The following is a 17,170-nucleotide window of genomic DNA, read 5'->3' as shown; positions in this document are numbered from 1 at the left end:
AAATTGAGAACTTTTTGGTCGACCTTCAGAAAAAGTTTTTCCTTCCGACAGGAAAAGTTTTTCTTTCCGACAGGAAAAAAATTTCTTGACAACTGGAAGAACTCTTCCTTCCAACAGGAAAAGTTCTTCCTTCCGACAGGACACAAACGAATGTCCGACGTACCACCAACCGAGTCCATTCCAAAGCCAGAAGAACCGACAGCCCCAGCACCACAACAGACTAAGACTCAAACACTTACATTTTTACGCTTGACTTTTTACAATTTGAACTTTGTTTGCGTAGATATGAATTCTGAAAGAAGTATGAGGGTCTTGTATGACTTTGTACTTCTCCCATAGTTCATGTCTGTCAAACTTACCTGCCATGGACTCTTTCATAAGTTCCATGAAATCGTCTTCGGACAATCCGGGGAAAAGTACAATGTCAGTAAGTATTCTTTTAACATCCTTACTTAAACTCTTTGCTGTCTGTACACATATTACGACTGAGATATTAAAGTGTCTGAGCTTCTTAAGAATTCGACACATGTCTTGTTCTCTGTTCTTTAACAAAGGATGAGAAGCAAAGTCATCTAAGATAAGAAGACACCTATGAGGGTACGTTTTCCAATCGTACGATTGCAATTTCTTCGAAATGTATTCTATCTCTTTCTGTTTGTTTCTGAAGTGTTTCTTCTCTAATATTCTCTGCATTTCCTCATTTGGGTCTTTAAACTTAGAATTGACATACTCATTTATAGCATTGTACTTCAAAACTCTTCTTTGGTACTTCTTTATCCAATCTAACAACTCAGTATCTTTTATACATACTAACTTAGACTTTTTTATAATATCTTTGAACGAATTGACGGTTTGGTCAAATTGACCAGAAGTACTACAAATAACAACTAACTCATAGAATGGGTTCTTCTCATCTAGTTCTTGTTGTTGTGCAGCCATTTTAAGATAAGTGAAAGTCTTACCCGACCCAGGTGGTGCGATTAGACCTGTTATACCATTCTGAGCAAATAAGAACTTGTCATGTATAGGCTTTATCTGAGCATTTTCTAACTTCCTCTTGTTCTTATTTAAAACATTCTCAAATTTCTTGTCAATGTCAGCAAACTTTTTTTCTAACATATTTTTAGAAAAATTAAAATTTTTATCTTTTTGAAAATGTCTAGCGATTTCGCTATCTATATTCGAGACAAACTTTTCGACAGCAAAACATCTGTCGACCATAAAATCTTACATAGTGTAAACAAGAAAGGTGAATTTGTTCTAAAGTTCTGTTTCTGGGAATATGACAAGAACCATAAAACATTACAAAGAGCAGTCTTAAAATTTGTCAATGACAGACTTGTTGACAGAGATGACGCCGATTGGAAAGCTGAAGTCCAACAAAAGTTCTTAGAATGCAAAGAAGACACATGCGCTGTTCTTGAAGATGAAATAGAAAACAGAATAGATGAGCTATTAAAGGACAAAGAACTTTTACATAAATATGGTTCTGAGAAGTTTGACATAACTCCACCAGAGAAGAAGAAGAAGAGAGAAAAGAAAGAAAAGAAAGTAGAAGAAGAGAAAAAAGAACCTGAACCAGTTCCAGAGAAGGTGAGATATGACATGTAAAAATAAAATTTTATTTTTAGAACATTTCTGGGTCAATGTCAATGTTCTCTTCCTCTTTAGGAGCAAACACTGGTTTAGACTCTAAAATCTTTTTACCTAATTTACCTTGAACTTCAACTATCTTAGACTCATAATATTCATAGTCGTCTGCTTTCTTTGGTTCATAAGGTATAACAAGTTTGTATGCTTTGCCTTCTTTAAGGTTTGAGAACCTTCTGTCAAAATTTTCTTTGACTGCTAACAAACCTTCTATGTCTAAGTCTTCAAATTTCGCACCATTTTTAGTCACAATAGCAAACTTAACTGGTTCGATGTTCCAAACTTTGTCAAATGTAGACTTTTCAAAATGGTAGAAGTAAACATTCAAATAAGCGAATGGGTCTAGTTCTTCTTTGACTTCTGTCATGTACTTGTTGACTGAAATATATTTCGTCATCTTTTCTATCGGATAAAAAAATATTTTTTTTTAAATTTACTCAGAAAAATTTTTCTTTGTATATACGCCGTTCTGAACATCTAAAAGACTTTTGACATTTGCCAAGAATGTACGTTTAGAAGCTGCCATATAACCATACTCTTGACAATATTGTTTATATGAATCGTACAATGACCTTTCATCTAAACACTCAAAGTTAGTCTCATCTATAAACAGTTCATAAACACTCTTGTTTGCTTCTAACAATGTTTGTCTCTCTTCGGTATGTGGAATTTGTCTTGGATTGAACTTTGAAATATCTAATGTCATAAAATATGAGAACAAGTGGTTGTAAAAGTCAGATGTCAAAGTTTCTGCTAAGTCGTCAAAATATTCTGTATCTTGCATATGAGAATCTGACGTTCTGACAACTACATATCTTCTGTCAGAACTTTCTAACTTCATCGGAACAACATTGTTTGAAACCATGACGAAGTTTGCAACATTTTCACAAACTCTTTGGTCTTTATATTTTCTTTCAACAACTCCAACTTTATCTGTTATAAGACTCTTCAAAGCATCTGAGTTTAAAACCTTTGTTGTATCTATACTTTGAAGTTCGTTACATACTATAAGTTTCATATTCTCTATTGAAGAGTTAAATTTACCGCAGATGTTTTCTAAGTTTGTCATATTCGGATTCGAATAACCTTCTAATAGTTTGCATAAGATATCTGTAAAGAAAGTATTCTTACCTGTTCCTTGTTTTCCAATTATAATGAGAGCAGTTTCATTTTTAGCACTTGGATGTTGTAAGATGTTTGCAAACCAACATAAGATATACTCATAAACCTTTTCGTTTCCATTGCATATAATTTCTTTGACATGGTCTAACCAAGCTTCTATAATATTTTCTTTCCATTCTACTTGTTCGTATTTATATCCAGTGAAGATAGAATAGAAGTTTGGAGAAGGTGTATAAAACTTTATACCTCGAACTGAAAAATCTTCTAACTTTGACAATAAGATATCCCAACCATCTAACATCTTCATGCCAACTTGTACGACTTTTATTTTCTTAAGTTTCTGTCTACATTCTTGTTCAGACACTATTGTTGCTCTTGGTTTGTTAAAGACAACATCCCATTCTTTCATGACATAACATTCTGGGGCAGAGTCGACATAAATGACTAAACGTTTCAAATTCTCGACTGCTTTGTTATAGTCTCGAAATGGACACATATTTCTGAATGCTTGGAAGTCATAAAAATCTGAAACATCTATTCTGTACATTTTTATAAAAATAAAAAAAATATTTTTTTTATTCTTGACTTTGTTGTTGCATTTGTTGCATTTGTTGTTCTTGAGCTATTTGTTGTTGAAGTTGTTCTTGTAATACAATACTTTCACCAGTTGCATCTTCCAATTCGAAACTTTCTGCCGTCATTGACAAATACATAGGACATAAAAGTTTTACAGGAACAAAGTTTGCGTCAACTAATGTCAACGTTATACTTGCCAAAGTGTTTGAGTTCACTAAGGTTGAAAATTCTGCATTCGAATGAACAATAGGCAAACCAGCAGAGAAAGTATTGTTTATACGCATAAGTATCTTTTGGTCATAGTAGTTTCTGTCGACGTTCGAATAACACTTTGAACCTAAGTTTGAAACAATATATAAAATAGGTGTGCTTAAAGTCAATGGAACAGACATTCCTTGTATGACACCTTTTCCTGTTATAGGAAACTGTTGGTAGTAAAAACCAGATATAAGTTTTGTATTATAGCTCATATCGTTTATAGTAAACTCAGTCGGACATCCAAACATAATGAAACCCGCTCTAGTTGCAGCACATGTTACACTCGTACGTAAAGTATTAAATAAGTCAACAAAACCTGTTGGTGGTATATCTGAGTAAGTATCTTCAAAGGAGTATTTTTTACCATTCACAACAATAAAGTCTTCTGGTGTCAAAAGAGCAAAACAGGCTTTAGTCGTCATTGTGTTTAAGGTCAGTTTACAATATCGTCCTTGAGGACTTTGTAAGTTTGTTGTTATAGAATTATATGACTCAGGGTTTTTAGTCGTAATAGTATAAACCACTATGTCTTCTGCCATTTACTTAGCAACTAAATTTTAATGAAATGTTGTGGTCGTCAAATATTTTTATGACGTCTGGGAAACTATATTTTAAGTTCAACGTTTCACCTCCTTTCATAACGTATATCTTGTCAATGACATTATATGAAACACCACAGCAACTAACGTCGGGTTCTATTTCTTTGATGTTTATATCGTCTGCCTCTGTCAAAAGTTTCAATAGTTCTTTCAAAACTTCATGAGGTGCAATGACATATGAGTTCACTTTTACAGGGTTGTGTTCGACCAAGTTTAACATTATACCCAAAGCCTGACAAATCTTCTCCTGAGTTTTAAGTTTGTCTTTAAGTTGTTGGTAGTCGTTTCGAATATCTGCAACAGAACTTAAGTCTCTGCTAACTTCAGGGTATGTTGGTTGTTCTTTTACAGGAACTATTGTTATACCATCTTCGTCTTCGTATGGTTTCCCCACTTCAACATCTCTTTCTTTGACATTGACAACAACACTTTGACTGTTTGTTTGAGTTGGTGAATTTAACTTCACATCTGCCACCGCCATTAAACCTTTTGAAACACTTATGCTTCTATTTTTCGGAAATGACATTTTACTTAGAATAAAAAGATGGACGTATTCGGATATCTCTTCGAATTGAAGCAAAACAAGGTTTATACTCACAAACAATACAAATACATTGACAGAATAGTTCTTTATACAAACAATGGAAAATGTTATAGAATAGCAGTCTTTGCTGAACCTAAATATTTTCATAAAGCAAAGAAAGTTGGTATAACCGAGATGGTGAAAGTTCTTGAAGCAGACAAAAATATAACTTCAAAACTGACCGATATTTCTAAAGGTAAGTTTATAATACAATATTATGTCAAAACTGGCGTACTGTCAATATTTGACGGAGAGAAGTCAGTTCAAGAACAACTTACTGACCTGCTGCCAAAATCTGCTCGATGGAAGCTGTCGTTATGCCAATCTGAGGAGCCCCAGCAGGTTTCATCGAACGAATCTTCAAAAGAGCATCTTCCGTGAAAAGTGCTATTGGTTTTGTAAACTTCTTTGCTTTCAATTCATCTGGACCGTCTCTGTCACCAGTATATTGTATTTGAACTGTACCAACAGTTGAAATACCACCCATAAAGTCTCTGAGTCAGCAAATGGAATGCCAAGCCAAAAGTTTGAACGGTCTCCATTTGTATATTGAGTTTTTTGACCTCCTGTATGAGTCCATACTTTCACATATGGCATAATAGAACTTTGCATTTCAGGGTTAATGGTTGTTGTGAAGTTGTTGTTAAAGTTCATAGCATCTAATGTCAAGTTGTATGACCTCATATCCTCAACTGTAGAATATTCTTCTCTTGGATAATATTTGCCATCTATGTTTATATGATATTTAATACCGGGGTTGTAGAAACAAGAATAGTCATTTATAGTTCGTCTGAACAGTACAAACATAGTATCTGCATGTTTCATTGCAGTTGTTAAGGCAATATCTGTTCTTGCACCTGGGTCAGCACTTTGGTTTCCAACTTCACCTGCAAAGTCTTTGACAGATATTTGGTGTATAGGGAACATAAGTGGAACTGCAATATATTTGGCAGCTAAAGCATTTGAAATATCTGGGTCCAACATATAGACTGCAAGTCTGCTTTCTATTCTCTTGCATTCAAATTTTTCGCATGTGAACTTAACTGGTCCCAAGCATCTCCAGCAGCATTGAAATAATAGTTTACTTCAGTGTTGAGGTTTGAGAAACCAAAGTCTAAGTCAACTTTGTTTTTGCAAAAGTCGGCGAATGACATTTTATTTGTTCCCACTACTTCTGTAAGAGTGAATGGGTCTTGTGTTGGTGCAATGACTAAGTTATTTTTGCTTGGAGTAAGTTCAATAGAAATTTTTCCTGCCCAGTTTGGCAAGTATCTTAAAAACCTGAAGATGAGGAAAGATGACAAAGGAACTCTAAGTTTCAATTTTACTTTGGTTACTGCTGCTGCAGTTTGTCCAGAAAGGTTAACATAAAACTCCTGGAACGTTAGGGTCAAGTCTTCTTATTTTCTCAATAGTTGCATACTGGTCTGTTTGTTCTCTAGCTTGTGGTTGTACTGAGTTTCTCAAAGCGAACCATTCATAGTTTGCCCATGTTACTGTTTGAACTAAGTCAGAGTTAGAATATATCTTATATCCCATGAAAACTTCTGGAGCATATTGGTATCCGACATAGAAAATTCCATTGCAACCTTTCTTGTCAGACAACTTGGCAGAAGGTTTTATTTCAATGTCTTGTTCCACGTATAAGAATGAGTTGTCAATAGAAATTATATGAAACCTGTCGCAAGCAATATCTACTGTTGTTGAAGAACCTTCTCCAAACTCACCTACATTTCCATAAGAAACAGCAGTTGTATATTCGTAAGTTCCAGGAACTATTTCTGACCTTCTAATGGCATTGTCGCATTCGTTATACCATTCGGAAACATTTCCATTCATAGCATCCAAAACTGTTGGCGTTATATTCTGAGCGGCGTACATTTCATATGAGTAAAAATATAGAATAGTTGGATTTATATGTCATAATAGAACCCACTCCGACCAAGCTTTACTTTCTTCCTGACTGAGTTTTAACTCTTCTTTTTCCTTCATTGCCCTCTGCTTGAAGTTGTTGCATCTTTGCATTATGTTCATCTAGTATGTTGCAAATTTCCCATGTCCTTTTTGCCTTTTGGCTCTGGTCGCCCATCTCAGGTAACCTATATCCTAGAAAGAGTTTGTCATAGTCTGTATTTGAGTCTTCGCGTATTGTTTGCATGACTCTTTCCTGAGTTTCCGGTTCAAGCTCTTCAAACAGTGCCTGTCCATATGGAATATGCTCGTTTCCAAATATATGTTTTTGTAGCCATTCTGGTTTTCTTTCCATGTTACCAACTATATCTTTTGTGAATGGGAAAGCTTTTACCCAATCTTTCAGTCTTGCGTCGTTTATTTCTGTAGTTGGTTTTATTTTGTCAAGGAACATGTTTTTCAATACTAACATTTCATTTGGTACTGTCCATTTGAGTTTTCTTAAATATTCATCCCTTCTCGATTCATCGTCTGCAAAGTAAGTTTTATGACATTTTGTAAACTTTCGTTTGCAAGGTCATGTACAATAGGTTCTCTTCCTTCGCTCTCCCTAACTTTCTTTCTAAACTCTTCACCAAATATACCATCTCTATGGTTCTGTGTAGTTCTTTGAGATAAATGTTCTAGAACGTCAGGTGTTATATTTCCATCAGCCATGTTCATTTCATACTGGTTCAAAATATCTGCATCTTTCATATCTTTCAATGGCATTAAAGCCGCGCTGAAAATACCAGCTATATCTGGTTCACCATTCACTTCCATTGCGTCTACAACTTCTTGGAATTGAGGTTGTAAGTTTATGAACCACCTATCTGGATTAGCTTTATGACCCCATCTCATTGTAGTTCCATCGTCTGCAGAAACAAAAGTAGGTTTGTTTCCATCTTGGCTAGGTTCTGAATGAACTTTAAACAATGTTTCATTTCTATATGTTTTCTTGAAATTTAACCTTTTATCTTCACCGAGTTCATCCGAAGATTGAACGTTAAATGCTCGTAAGTAAAAAGGGTTGTTGTATTTGTGTACATTTTCTTTCAGTTCTTCCATTCTATGCTGAATATTTTCATCTGGTGTTGGAGTCTTTTGTATGTCGGTGAACATTTTTCGATATTCTTCTACTATGTCAGCCGAATTTTTTTTAGACTCTTGGAAATATTCCATATTCTCCGCATACTCTTGTTGAGGGTCAAGATTTTTCGGCTGTTCCAAATCTTCATCTAGTTCTGTGAGGTTAGTTTCCAAAGGAGCGACTTGTTCGTTTCCTTCAGGCTCTTCTAGCTGTTGTTGCTGAACTATTTCTTCCATGTCTGGTTGTATCTGAACTAGTTCTTCCTGTGGAGTTTCTTGTACCTCATCTGCTGGCATTTCATATATTCCGAGACCGTTTTTAACAAGTTCCCTATTTAAGTCATCTGCATTCATAAGCCTTTCTTCTTTCGTTCCGTCTCTATTTTTTACGCGTTTCATGAAGATAGTTGAATCATCATTTATCTCTGACATAAAATATCTCGGAGTAAATTCAGTCATGTCATTTGGACGATATGCTATTAAATCATATCCCTTAGCGAGCTTGTATTTTCCAGGTTTGAAATTATATCCGATTTTATGCTGAGCCATAAAGCTAAATAGGTTCGGGTCAGTATTTTCTTCCTTGAACTTTCAATAGCTTCTTTATATCTGTCACTAAAGTCAATAGTCTGGTAACCATATTTTTCCTTTAGCATTTTTAAGAATTCTTGGTTTCCTTGTTCTCTACTTCTTTTATGTCCTTGCTCTGTTTGGTTGTGGTGCAGTGTTTTGAACTGTTGGTTGTGGTGCAGTGTTTTGAACTGTTGGTTGTGGTGCAGTGTTTTTGAACTTGGTTGTTGTGCAGTGTTTTGAACTGTTGGTTGTTGTGTTGGTTGTTGTGTTGGTTTTGGTGCATGCCTGTGTCTGTGTCCATGTGACGATGTAAATGTTTTAGGTAGTCCTGGTGCAGGTGCTTCTCTTGGAGGGTTTGGTGGTATATAAATTCCAACAGCTGGTATATAAGTTCCACCAGCTGGCACATATGTTCCATCTGCAGCGTAATGTCCTACCTGACTTTTCGTTCTTAAGAAAGCATTTACTAGGTCTGTTTTGGTCTGTTGTAACTCTTTTCTTGACTTTTCACAACAGTTGCTCTAACGGCGTCATAGGCACTTTGAACTGCCTGTCTAGTTGCTGCATCTGTTATTTTCGTCATATTTTGTGCTACTTCTCTTAACTCTTTGTCGAAACCTTCAGACTTTCAGTTTCTTTCCAGATGAGAAGTCGTTCACTTGTTTCACCTTACTATGAAGAGCTTCGAAGGCGTTTCTTAAAGTCAGCATTTGTTAAAGCTTCATTTGAACTGTCTTCATCCGCTTGTATTTTTGTCCTTATTGACCCTATAAGCTGGGCTGCTTTAGCGTTGGCTTGGGCATCTAACCAGTCATTGTTAGCTTTTATATATTCTGCGCTTTTCATTGCCTTTTGCATAGCCGCGTCGTTATTTTTACTTTCTTGTGCTAAGTTTTCATACTGTACGGTTTGGTTTTGCAACTGTAAAAGTTTTTCTGCCTTTACATTTGCTTCAACTTTCTTTTTTATACTCATCGCTATCCATATATGTCTTCAGGGCTTTTTGTTTTATCTCTTCATCTTTCAGTACTTTATATTGAGTAGTATGGTTTTCAAATTTATGACATCTTGTTCCATTTTTGCTACTTCTGCTGCTTTTTCTGACACTTTTTTCGCATATTCCTCTGTACTTAGTTCTTTCAGTTGTTCTTCTTTCTTCTTTTCTCTACGTTTAACTCATTGAGTTTCTTTGTGTGTCTGTCATATTCTAGTTTCTTTTCGTTTTCACTTATTTGCTTCTGTATGTCTATGTTTGACTTTTTGACATCTGTTATTTGATTTTTGATGAACTCAAATTCATTTGACTTGAGGGTTATATGCTGTTCCGTCTGCAGCTCCACCATAGCCTGCCATTTTCGCTAAAAGTGCCGCTCTTAAACCTCCACTCTGTGCACCAACAACTCGGTTTAAAAGCATAGGATTGCTTGACATTTGTTGCAACATAGTGGGGTCATTCAGCATTTGTTGTTGCAACTGTTGTTGTGGTGTTAGTCTTACTATTGGATGTTTCAATGCTCTCTTCCTCTTACGTATATTCTTACGTAGCTTACGTGGCATTTTAAGTGAAGTTAAAAAGCGGTTTTTGACAGATGTTTTGTTATGACTTCTTCGTAAAGACTTTGTTAAGATTTCATCGTAATGAGTGTAAATGACCAAAAAATAATGTTTATGTTAGAATGTTAGATCTAACACCTTTTCTAACATGTTTTCTAACATCGTAGAAAACTCATGAATTTCTTCGTAAAGACTTTGTTAAGACTTCTTCATCTAATTTCTCATGAACTTTCTTGTCTATGTTTTGTTAAGATTTCATCGTAAAGACTTTGTTGAGATTTCTTCGTAAATGACCCTAGTAGTATATTTTTGGTGTAAAATTTCATGAAAATTCACGATGTTAGAAAACATGTTAGAAAAGGTGTTAGATCTAACATTCTAACATAAACATTATTTTTGGTGTAAATTTCATGAAAATTCACGATGTTAGAAAACATGTTAGAAAAGGTGTTAGATCTAACATTCTAACATAAACATTATTTTTGGTGTAAATTTCATGAAAATTCAAGAGGTGAGAAAAGAGGTTAGAAAAGAGGTGACATCTCACCTCTTCACCTAAATTATATTTTTGGGTCATTTACGCTCATTACGAAGAAGTCTTGACAAAACATTTACGAAGAAGTCTTGACAAAGTCTTTACGAAGAAGTCTTGACAAAACATTTACGAAGAAGTCTTGACAAAGTCTTTACGAAGAAGTCTTGACAAAACATTTACGAAGAAGTCTTGACAAAACATTTACGAAGAAGTCTTGACAAAACATTTATATAAAGAATAACAATTTTCCGAATAAAAACTTCATTTATACTCATTCATCCTCAGGGCTAGAAGGCACGAAGTGCCTGGGAGCCCCACTACCTTTTTTTTTTTTTTTTTTTTTTTTTTTCGTTTTAATTTCCATAATTTTAGTCGATTAAGCCTCCGCCAATTTGAGAATTCAAATTTAGGGTAATATCAAATACGCATTTAATAAACTTCAAATTGAAGTAATGCTGAGCCTTTGAAATGTATCGTTAACATTACAAGCCTATGAAATCCTGAAATATAATTTCTTATCAGATTTCCTTATTAAATGACTAAATATTCAAATATTATACATTCATTAAACAATTTTACACATATGAAATTTCTTGTCATTTCACAGATTTCACAAGGAATCTAAATGAAAATATATGAAAATCTAATATAAGATATACATATCATATAACTTTCACAAAACATATTATCAATTGAAACAAATCAATCTGTTATGCTAAATTTCAATCATAAGATAAAATTCATGATAAATACTAGCAGTAACGCATAAAATCTCATTTGTCGATTAGAATTTTAGTATGAAGAAGTTTTTCGGGTAAATCTTTGATAAATTGGAATAAAAACTTTACATATCCTTTTTTCATTCAAGTATTTTACTAATATAGATTATACTTTATCAATTTTTATTACAGATGTTTATAGAATTAATGATAATAAGGAAGATATTTGTGATATAACATAATTTTTTATTATTCATGGTCTTTTCATCACTCTACTAGTTACATAAAGCAGCAGTAACACTCATTCTCCTTGATTGGAATTCCAAAATGTAAGAAAATTTTGTAAAGAAGAAAAGTGACGAAAATTTTAATAAAATCTTTTTAAAATGCGGCCTTTAACTTATAGACCACATACATCGATTAGATCTATTAGTCCAATAATAATCAACAATAATTTACGACCTTTATCAGCTTTAACTAATTCCAACGAAAGATTAGTTCCATCTGCGAGGACTGTCCGCACAATTGTTGCTCCAAGAATGATAAAAAACACTTGTGTTGAAATGAAATCGTCAGCAGACTCGTTTTCGCTGCTTACTAAGTCATATAAATTTTTCATGAACAAATTACCCGATGGAATATTCACCGATTTTTCATTACAGTTCCAAGAACTCTCCGAAAACTTTAAGAAATTCCATTCATTAACAGTATCACAGCTAGATTCACGTCGCGCAAAAACTTCGTTATCAAAATTGAACCAAGATCGCAAAAATACGAATCTTTCGAAGCACGCAAATAAATTAACAAAGAAATTAGAGGAGTTTGCAGTGTCAGCACACTCAATTAACGCTAGTGGAACTACACGTTATTATGAATTGATGCAGGAAGGGTTTCAGTTCCTTTTTGAAAGCCTAGATACAATAAAGAAGTCGATAAGTGGATGTAGAACTACACAGGATAAGTCAATGGTTAAATATAACCAGTTATATGCCATCGCGTTTCATGCAAAGAAAACTGTCGATGACACTTTTGCTCTACCTGCTTCAAAGAGGTTTGATAACTTTGATTTTCAGACTTTCAAAAATTCGATGATACAAATTACGTCATTAGCAATTTCTATTCTTTCCAAAGGCATTCCATTAAGACTTACATCATCATACCAAATAGCAAACCTAAGATCTACGATTTCTACCTCTTGTCTTACGATATCAAATTTAATGGAGTCTTCTCTTTGTTTTCAAGATGATATAACACACTTAAGATCGTGTTTGATCGATTTTACTAACCATCTTAAGTTTATTTTTGAGAAACTCTGTCTTCCTTTTGACGTGAATTTTAACTTTGAGAAATTCAAAACTCTGAACGCGGAAGATCTTGTTGAAGATGAGGCTTCAATAAATTACGATATGAATTCTTAAAACTTTAAGAAGAAAAAATAATTCTCATCAAATTTTCCAGTTTTTCTTCAAAAAGTATTAGAAATTCCTATTTTATAATTAATTTTGTTATATATTGATTTTTTGTTCTTATTATTAAATATTATTTGTTTGTATCATAATATTTTCACTGAAATAAGGTTTTACATCATCAACAAACCCTCTTAGAGCTAATATCATGCTTTTTGAGCGCAATATAGCTACAAGTCATAAGATACTTTTGGCTTCATGGTCGAATTTAGAATTTGACTTTGCTGAAATACATTCAAACAATATTTATAGATATATTTGACTAAGCCAAAGTATTTATAATTATAAACAGATATGCTAAGCTACTCATATCGGGAGTAGAATCACTTCTTCGGAAAATTAAAAAAAAATCATTATAGAAAGGTAACTAAACTCCTTTCGCCGATCCGATTTGCCCCATATTTAAAATATAGCTTGCATATGTAGAAGAAAAGCTAATTTTGAAGTACGCCCCAAATCCACCAACAGGATTTCGAGCTACTAAAAAGGTACTTTTAAATGTGATTTTTTTTTATAAAAAATTAAATTTATTTTAAGATCAGACTAAAAACTAATTTTATGGAAAATCTATATCGACAAATTTATTACTTATTGGGTATATAGATTTTTTTGATTATGGCGATTATGTCTGATATGCTTCCAATAAGCCAAAACACATTTCATACTGATTTCTATAAAAGGTATCTTTATTATAGAAGTGTAAGCTATAGGGTGTCCAAAGGTGTGTTTAGCACAAACTTGAATACTGCGAATAGAAATAAACAAGTTACATATATATAAAGTTTATTTAAATATAATCACCATTGGATTCAATCACGCGTTCGCAGCGATCGATCCAGGCTTCAAAGACACGCTTTAAATCATCATGAGAAAATTGCTCAAATTGCTCTCTTACAAAATTTTCAAGATCATCTGGACTCGCGAATTCGCGTCCTTCAGCTCTCTTTTTTAGCGTGCCGAATAAATAAAAGTCAGAGGGTGCAATATCAGGTGAATAAATTGGGTTTGGAACAACTTTGACATTGTTTTCCACCAAGTAATTCATTACCTTATGACTTTTGTGAACTCTTGAATTATCAAAATGAATTGCAAACTTTTGTTTTTGTTGTTTGGATTTCTCAAACTCATCAGAATTGATAATTTGAGTAAGAACATTGTCAATTAGATACTGAGCATTCATCGTATTAGGTTTTTGAAGAATATCAATTGCGATGATGCCATTCACGCCCCAAAAAACCGACAACATCATCATTGGTGTGTCAATTTTTTTCTTCGGGAATGTTTGCGGATTTTCATCCTTCGGGATCCACATGATTTTGGCTTCTGTTGCATATTGAAACCAAGACTCGTCCCCTGTTACTAAAAAGCGAAACTTCTTGGATTGATACGCACGCAATATAGAGAGGAGCTCTTTCGAAGATTGGACTCTAGATTTTTTTTGAACTGAATTAAGGTTGTGCGGAACCCAACGTGTATACGCTAGTTTGTAGTTCAAATAATTGTGCAGATAATAACTGACTGTTGTACATGGTATCTTTGTCATCTCCTCTATCCTTCTGAGTGATGCTCTTGGGTCTTCATCTAGCGCTTGAAGAATTGCTTTGATTTTTCTTTGATCCGGCGATTTTTTGTCAATTTTTATGATGGGCGCCTTTTTGTTCATGAAGTGATACATCCTAACATGATACGTTACAGTGGAATAGCTAGGAGCATCCATACCGAAGCATTTTACCAATGTCTCGTAGATTTTTTACAGTCTTTGCATTTTTTTGCAAGAGCGAGGATGTTTTCTTTATGATTCATTAAAAAAATGAAAAAAATCCCGCCAAAATTTCCCGCGAAACCGCCTCTTGTCTCAAAATTCATTTTATATCCCGGCATGGCGCCAAAATACAACTTACTCATCATATACATATATTCATATTTTTTATTATATATTTATAATCAGCATATATCTCCTTTAATAATCTCATATAGAGCGCTGTGCTAAACGCACCTTTGGACACCCTATATATATGTTTGTTTTTTTATTATAACAAATTCAAAATTCTCTTATAAGGACTAGATGAAATCTGTATTATTAAATCATTAGCTAAATGAAGGTTCAAATAGAAAGTAAATATCAATTTATATGATACTGAAACCAAATAGTTCTTTTAATAAAAGATAACACTCTGAAAATTATTGAGTATTTGCAAATCTCAAAAATCTATTGGTGAATTTGGCTCAACTTTTAAAATTATAACATCCATATCAAATCATAAAAGCAGACAAAAATTAAAGCCAAACCTATCGGCCAATTTTTTTTGATATTTTGATTTTTGAGGTATACTTTTAAAAGTGGATTTAAAGCACTGATGAAAAAACATTAACTTCTGTCGTTATGATTATTGATTTAGACAATAATGATTTTAATCTTTGATTATCAAAACACTAAAGTCATCTTTTTAACATTTGCTTGGTAGCATTACCTCAAGTCTAAAGTACTATTTTATGTGGCACTCTTAGAATTTTTGTATTCATTGTACACGCTGAAATAGTACCATTAAAGTTATGGCGGACTTTCAAAAAATAGTTTGGTCACCTTTCATTATAGTTGATTTATTCTAATCCACTTAAAATGTGAACATACCACAAATGATTATCATCAAAACAGTCACAAAATACTCCAAGAATTTGTGCTCCAAAATGAGGTTCAAAGAATTGATTTCTGATATGAATCGATAATCTTCGAAGAACTTTTTCATCATAGGGAACCATTTTTTGTGTTCTTGGGTCAAAGATCTTGAATTCCTCTGATTTTGCACCATCAACAAATTCTCTCATTTCTTCGAGCTCTTTGTTAGGTAAAATTTCTTTGCGTTCTTGAATATATGTATTCATTTTCTCTTTGAATATGGCAAATATTCCAAAATCATCGATTGACGCAATTCTGAACCGAAACTGTTTAAACATAAAACGTCTCATAACTGACTTCGTTATCTTTCAAGGTTTCTCACGTTATGATATTGAACTCATTTGGAAACAGTCAGGTATAACATTACCTTTTGAAGAAATTTGGGAAGCATATAAGTCTCTCATCTCTCCTCGTTCATACCTTGAGATTCATATCATGACTAATACCATTAAAGTCAAAAATATTCCATGGGAACGACCAACATTGTTTTAAAGTTTAACCTTCAATTGACTGATGGTAAACAAATTCCATGCATCTCTGTCGCCATTTCTGTTAATATTTTTGGTGTCATTCATATCATCCAATTCCCCATCCGTTAGCTTTTGAGGATATGCGTTAGAATAGCTGTTCTTAAATGAAGGCTTTTCACCTTTGAGAGCATAAACTCTATAACTTTCTGCATACTTTATGTTTGAACCTCCTGAGCCATCATTGACATAAATTTTTATAGGCTTCCACCCTTTGTTCATGTTCCTGCTTCTTCCCTTAGCTCTTTTGTTCAATAGTTCTACATCTTTATACACAGCACCTGTCTCAGTGAATTCAACAATATTTTCATTCGTTAGCTTTACATTCAAACCCTTGTCGAGTATATTGTTCATTTCATACATATAAAAGGTTTTTATTCTATATGAAATGAAAAGCAAATCCATCTTAGCTGGTGCCGTTAATGTTCCAATTGAACCAACATCAAATGTTGACTCACGAACGACAAACAATATTGTCATAAAGAACTATAGTTCAGAGTGTTTGAAAGAAAAAGAACCAGAACTTAAGTCGGGACCTTCGGTCTTGGAGCATGGCGCCGTGAATTTAAACACAGCTTCAAACGCTAACGCTACATCAGATGTTAAGTTAGAGTATCCACCACTGGACCAAATTCTTTCAAGAGAAGCCAACGACAATCCTTACACAAATGTTCAAACAAATCCTTCAGATAACGTAGACCATTACCTTCTTCAGTTATACCAAACAATTTTACTCAAAGACGATAAGAAGCTTTTGACAAATCTTATAAGCAAGAACCAAATAATTCTAACAAAGGAGGACCTTGAAAATGTTATCTCACGAATAACAGGGAAACAATGTGTCATTGACTATCTCGACCCTGAAATCGAATGCTGTGGTCAAACTCCACTATTCATGAAAATAGGTAACATCCGCATCATTGAAACACCAGGAACTACAGGAGTTGAGTTTAAGTATAAATATTCGAATGAATATACAAAACTTTCAACAGAATATAAACTTTGTTTGAAATATGTTTTAGTAAATTAAAGCAGTCAGGAGGGCTCTTTGAGTCCATCTTGGCGCTTTGCGCCGTCAGTCAAAAAAATTTCAAGTTAACAACTTATAGTATCTATCCAAAACTTCTTCAACAGTATCGAACTCATCTTCATAATGCAAACCTAATCTTATTGACTTGGTGCAGTTTTCACTAACACAATATTTTTCTGTTCTCTTGACTGACATAACTAACTCATTTGTTTCATCAAACAGCAACAACCAAAGTTCATGACCTAAAATATAACATTCATAC

The 17,170-nt window shown here is 33.7% G+C and overlaps 11 protein-coding genes and 1 pseudogene across 12 annotated transcripts, besides 3 other annotated features; 4 read left to right on the top strand and 8 right to left on the bottom strand.

Annotated features, from left to right (window-relative positions):
• Positions 1-10,838: part of a mobile genetic element that runs on past the window's edge.
• On the bottom strand, positions 244-1,119 carry TVAGG3_0500690 (protein of unknown function, DUF4106 family; the record flags this gene model as incomplete). Its single annotated transcript, XM_051236589.1, has 1 exon — positions 244-1,119. One exon carries the CDS (start codon positions 1,117-1,119, stop codon positions 244-246), a length of 876 nt encoding a protein of 291 aa, XP_051094413.1.
• TVAGG3_0500680 (uncharacterized protein) lies at positions 1,156-1,611 on the top strand (the record flags this gene model as incomplete). Its single annotated transcript, XM_051236588.1, has 1 exon — positions 1,156-1,611. One exon carries the CDS (start codon positions 1,156-1,158, stop codon positions 1,609-1,611), a length of 456 nt encoding a protein of 151 aa, XP_051094412.1.
• On the bottom strand, positions 2,084-2,719 carry TVAGG3_0500670 (uncharacterized protein; the record flags this gene model as incomplete). Its single annotated transcript, XM_051236587.1, has 1 exon — positions 2,084-2,719. One exon carries the CDS (start codon positions 2,717-2,719, stop codon positions 2,084-2,086), a length of 636 nt encoding a protein of 211 aa, XP_051094411.1.
• On the bottom strand, positions 3,348-3,740 carry TVAGG3_0500660 (uncharacterized protein; the record flags this gene model as incomplete). The annotated part of the gene is made up of 1 exon (XM_051236586.1): positions 3,348-3,740. One exon carries the CDS (start codon positions 3,738-3,740, stop codon positions 3,348-3,350), a length of 393 nt encoding a protein of 130 aa, XP_051094410.1.
• TVAGG3_0500650 (protein of unknown function, DUF4106 family) lies at positions 4,317-4,686 on the bottom strand (the record flags this gene model as incomplete). Its single annotated transcript, XM_051236585.1, has 1 exon — positions 4,317-4,686. A coding segment is annotated over one exon (370 nt), but the record flags the coding sequence as incomplete, so codon positions are not given.
• TVAGG3_0500640 (uncharacterized protein) lies at positions 4,750-5,169 on the top strand (the record flags this gene model as incomplete). The annotated part of the gene is made up of 1 exon (XM_051236584.1): positions 4,750-5,169. One exon carries the CDS (start codon positions 4,750-4,752, stop codon positions 5,167-5,169), a length of 420 nt encoding a protein of 139 aa, XP_051094408.1.
• On the bottom strand, positions 7,390-8,376 carry TVAGG3_0500630 (protein of unknown function, DUF4106 family; the record flags this gene model as incomplete). The annotated part of the gene is made up of 1 exon (XM_051236583.1): positions 7,390-8,376. A coding segment is annotated over one exon (987 nt), but the record flags the coding sequence as incomplete, so codon positions are not given.
• Positions 10,839-11,452: 614 nt separating the features above from the next.
• On the top strand, positions 11,453-12,645 carry TVAGG3_0500610 (uncharacterized protein; the record flags this gene model as incomplete). Its single annotated transcript, XM_001306244.1, has 1 exon — positions 11,595-12,626. One exon carries the CDS (start codon positions 11,595-11,597, stop codon positions 12,624-12,626), a length of 1,032 nt encoding a protein of 343 aa, XP_001306245.1.
• A 736-nt stretch (positions 12,646-13,381) lies between these two features.
• Positions 13,382-14,684: a mobile genetic element.
• TVAGG3_0500600 lies at positions 13,462-14,588 on the bottom strand (annotated as a pseudogene). The gene has a single exon. A coding segment is annotated over exon 1 (1,127 nt).
• A 591-nt stretch (positions 14,685-15,275) lies between the features above and the next one.
• On the bottom strand, positions 15,276-15,557 carry TVAGG3_0500580 (uncharacterized protein; the record flags this gene model as incomplete). The annotated part of the gene is made up of 1 exon (XM_001306243.1): positions 15,276-15,557. The coding sequence occupies one exon, from the start codon at positions 15,555-15,557 to the stop codon at positions 15,276-15,278; it is 282 nt and encodes a 93-aa protein (XP_001306244.1).
• Positions 15,558-15,618: 61 nt separating this feature from the next.
• Positions 15,619-17,170: part of a mobile genetic element that runs on past the window's edge.
• TVAGG3_0500570 (uncharacterized protein) lies at positions 15,840-16,241 on the bottom strand (the record flags this gene model as incomplete). The annotated part of the gene is made up of 1 exon (XM_001306242.1): positions 15,840-16,241. The coding sequence occupies one exon, from the start codon at positions 16,239-16,241 to the stop codon at positions 15,840-15,842; it is 402 nt and encodes a 133-aa protein (XP_001306243.1).
• TVAGG3_0500560 (uncharacterized protein) lies at positions 16,267-16,908 on the top strand (the record flags this gene model as incomplete). Its single annotated transcript, XM_051236582.1, has 1 exon — positions 16,267-16,908. One exon carries the CDS (start codon positions 16,267-16,269, stop codon positions 16,906-16,908), a length of 642 nt encoding a protein of 213 aa, XP_051094406.1.

The sequence above is a fragment of the Trichomonas vaginalis genome, chromosome II (genome assembly GCF_026262505.1).
Source record: "Trichomonas vaginalis G3 chromosome II, whole genome shotgun sequence".
NCBI classification, from domain to species: domain Eukaryota; phylum Parabasalia; order Trichomonadida; family Trichomonadidae; genus Trichomonas; species Trichomonas vaginalis.
This window is presented reverse-complemented; position numbering and strand designations above follow the sequence as displayed.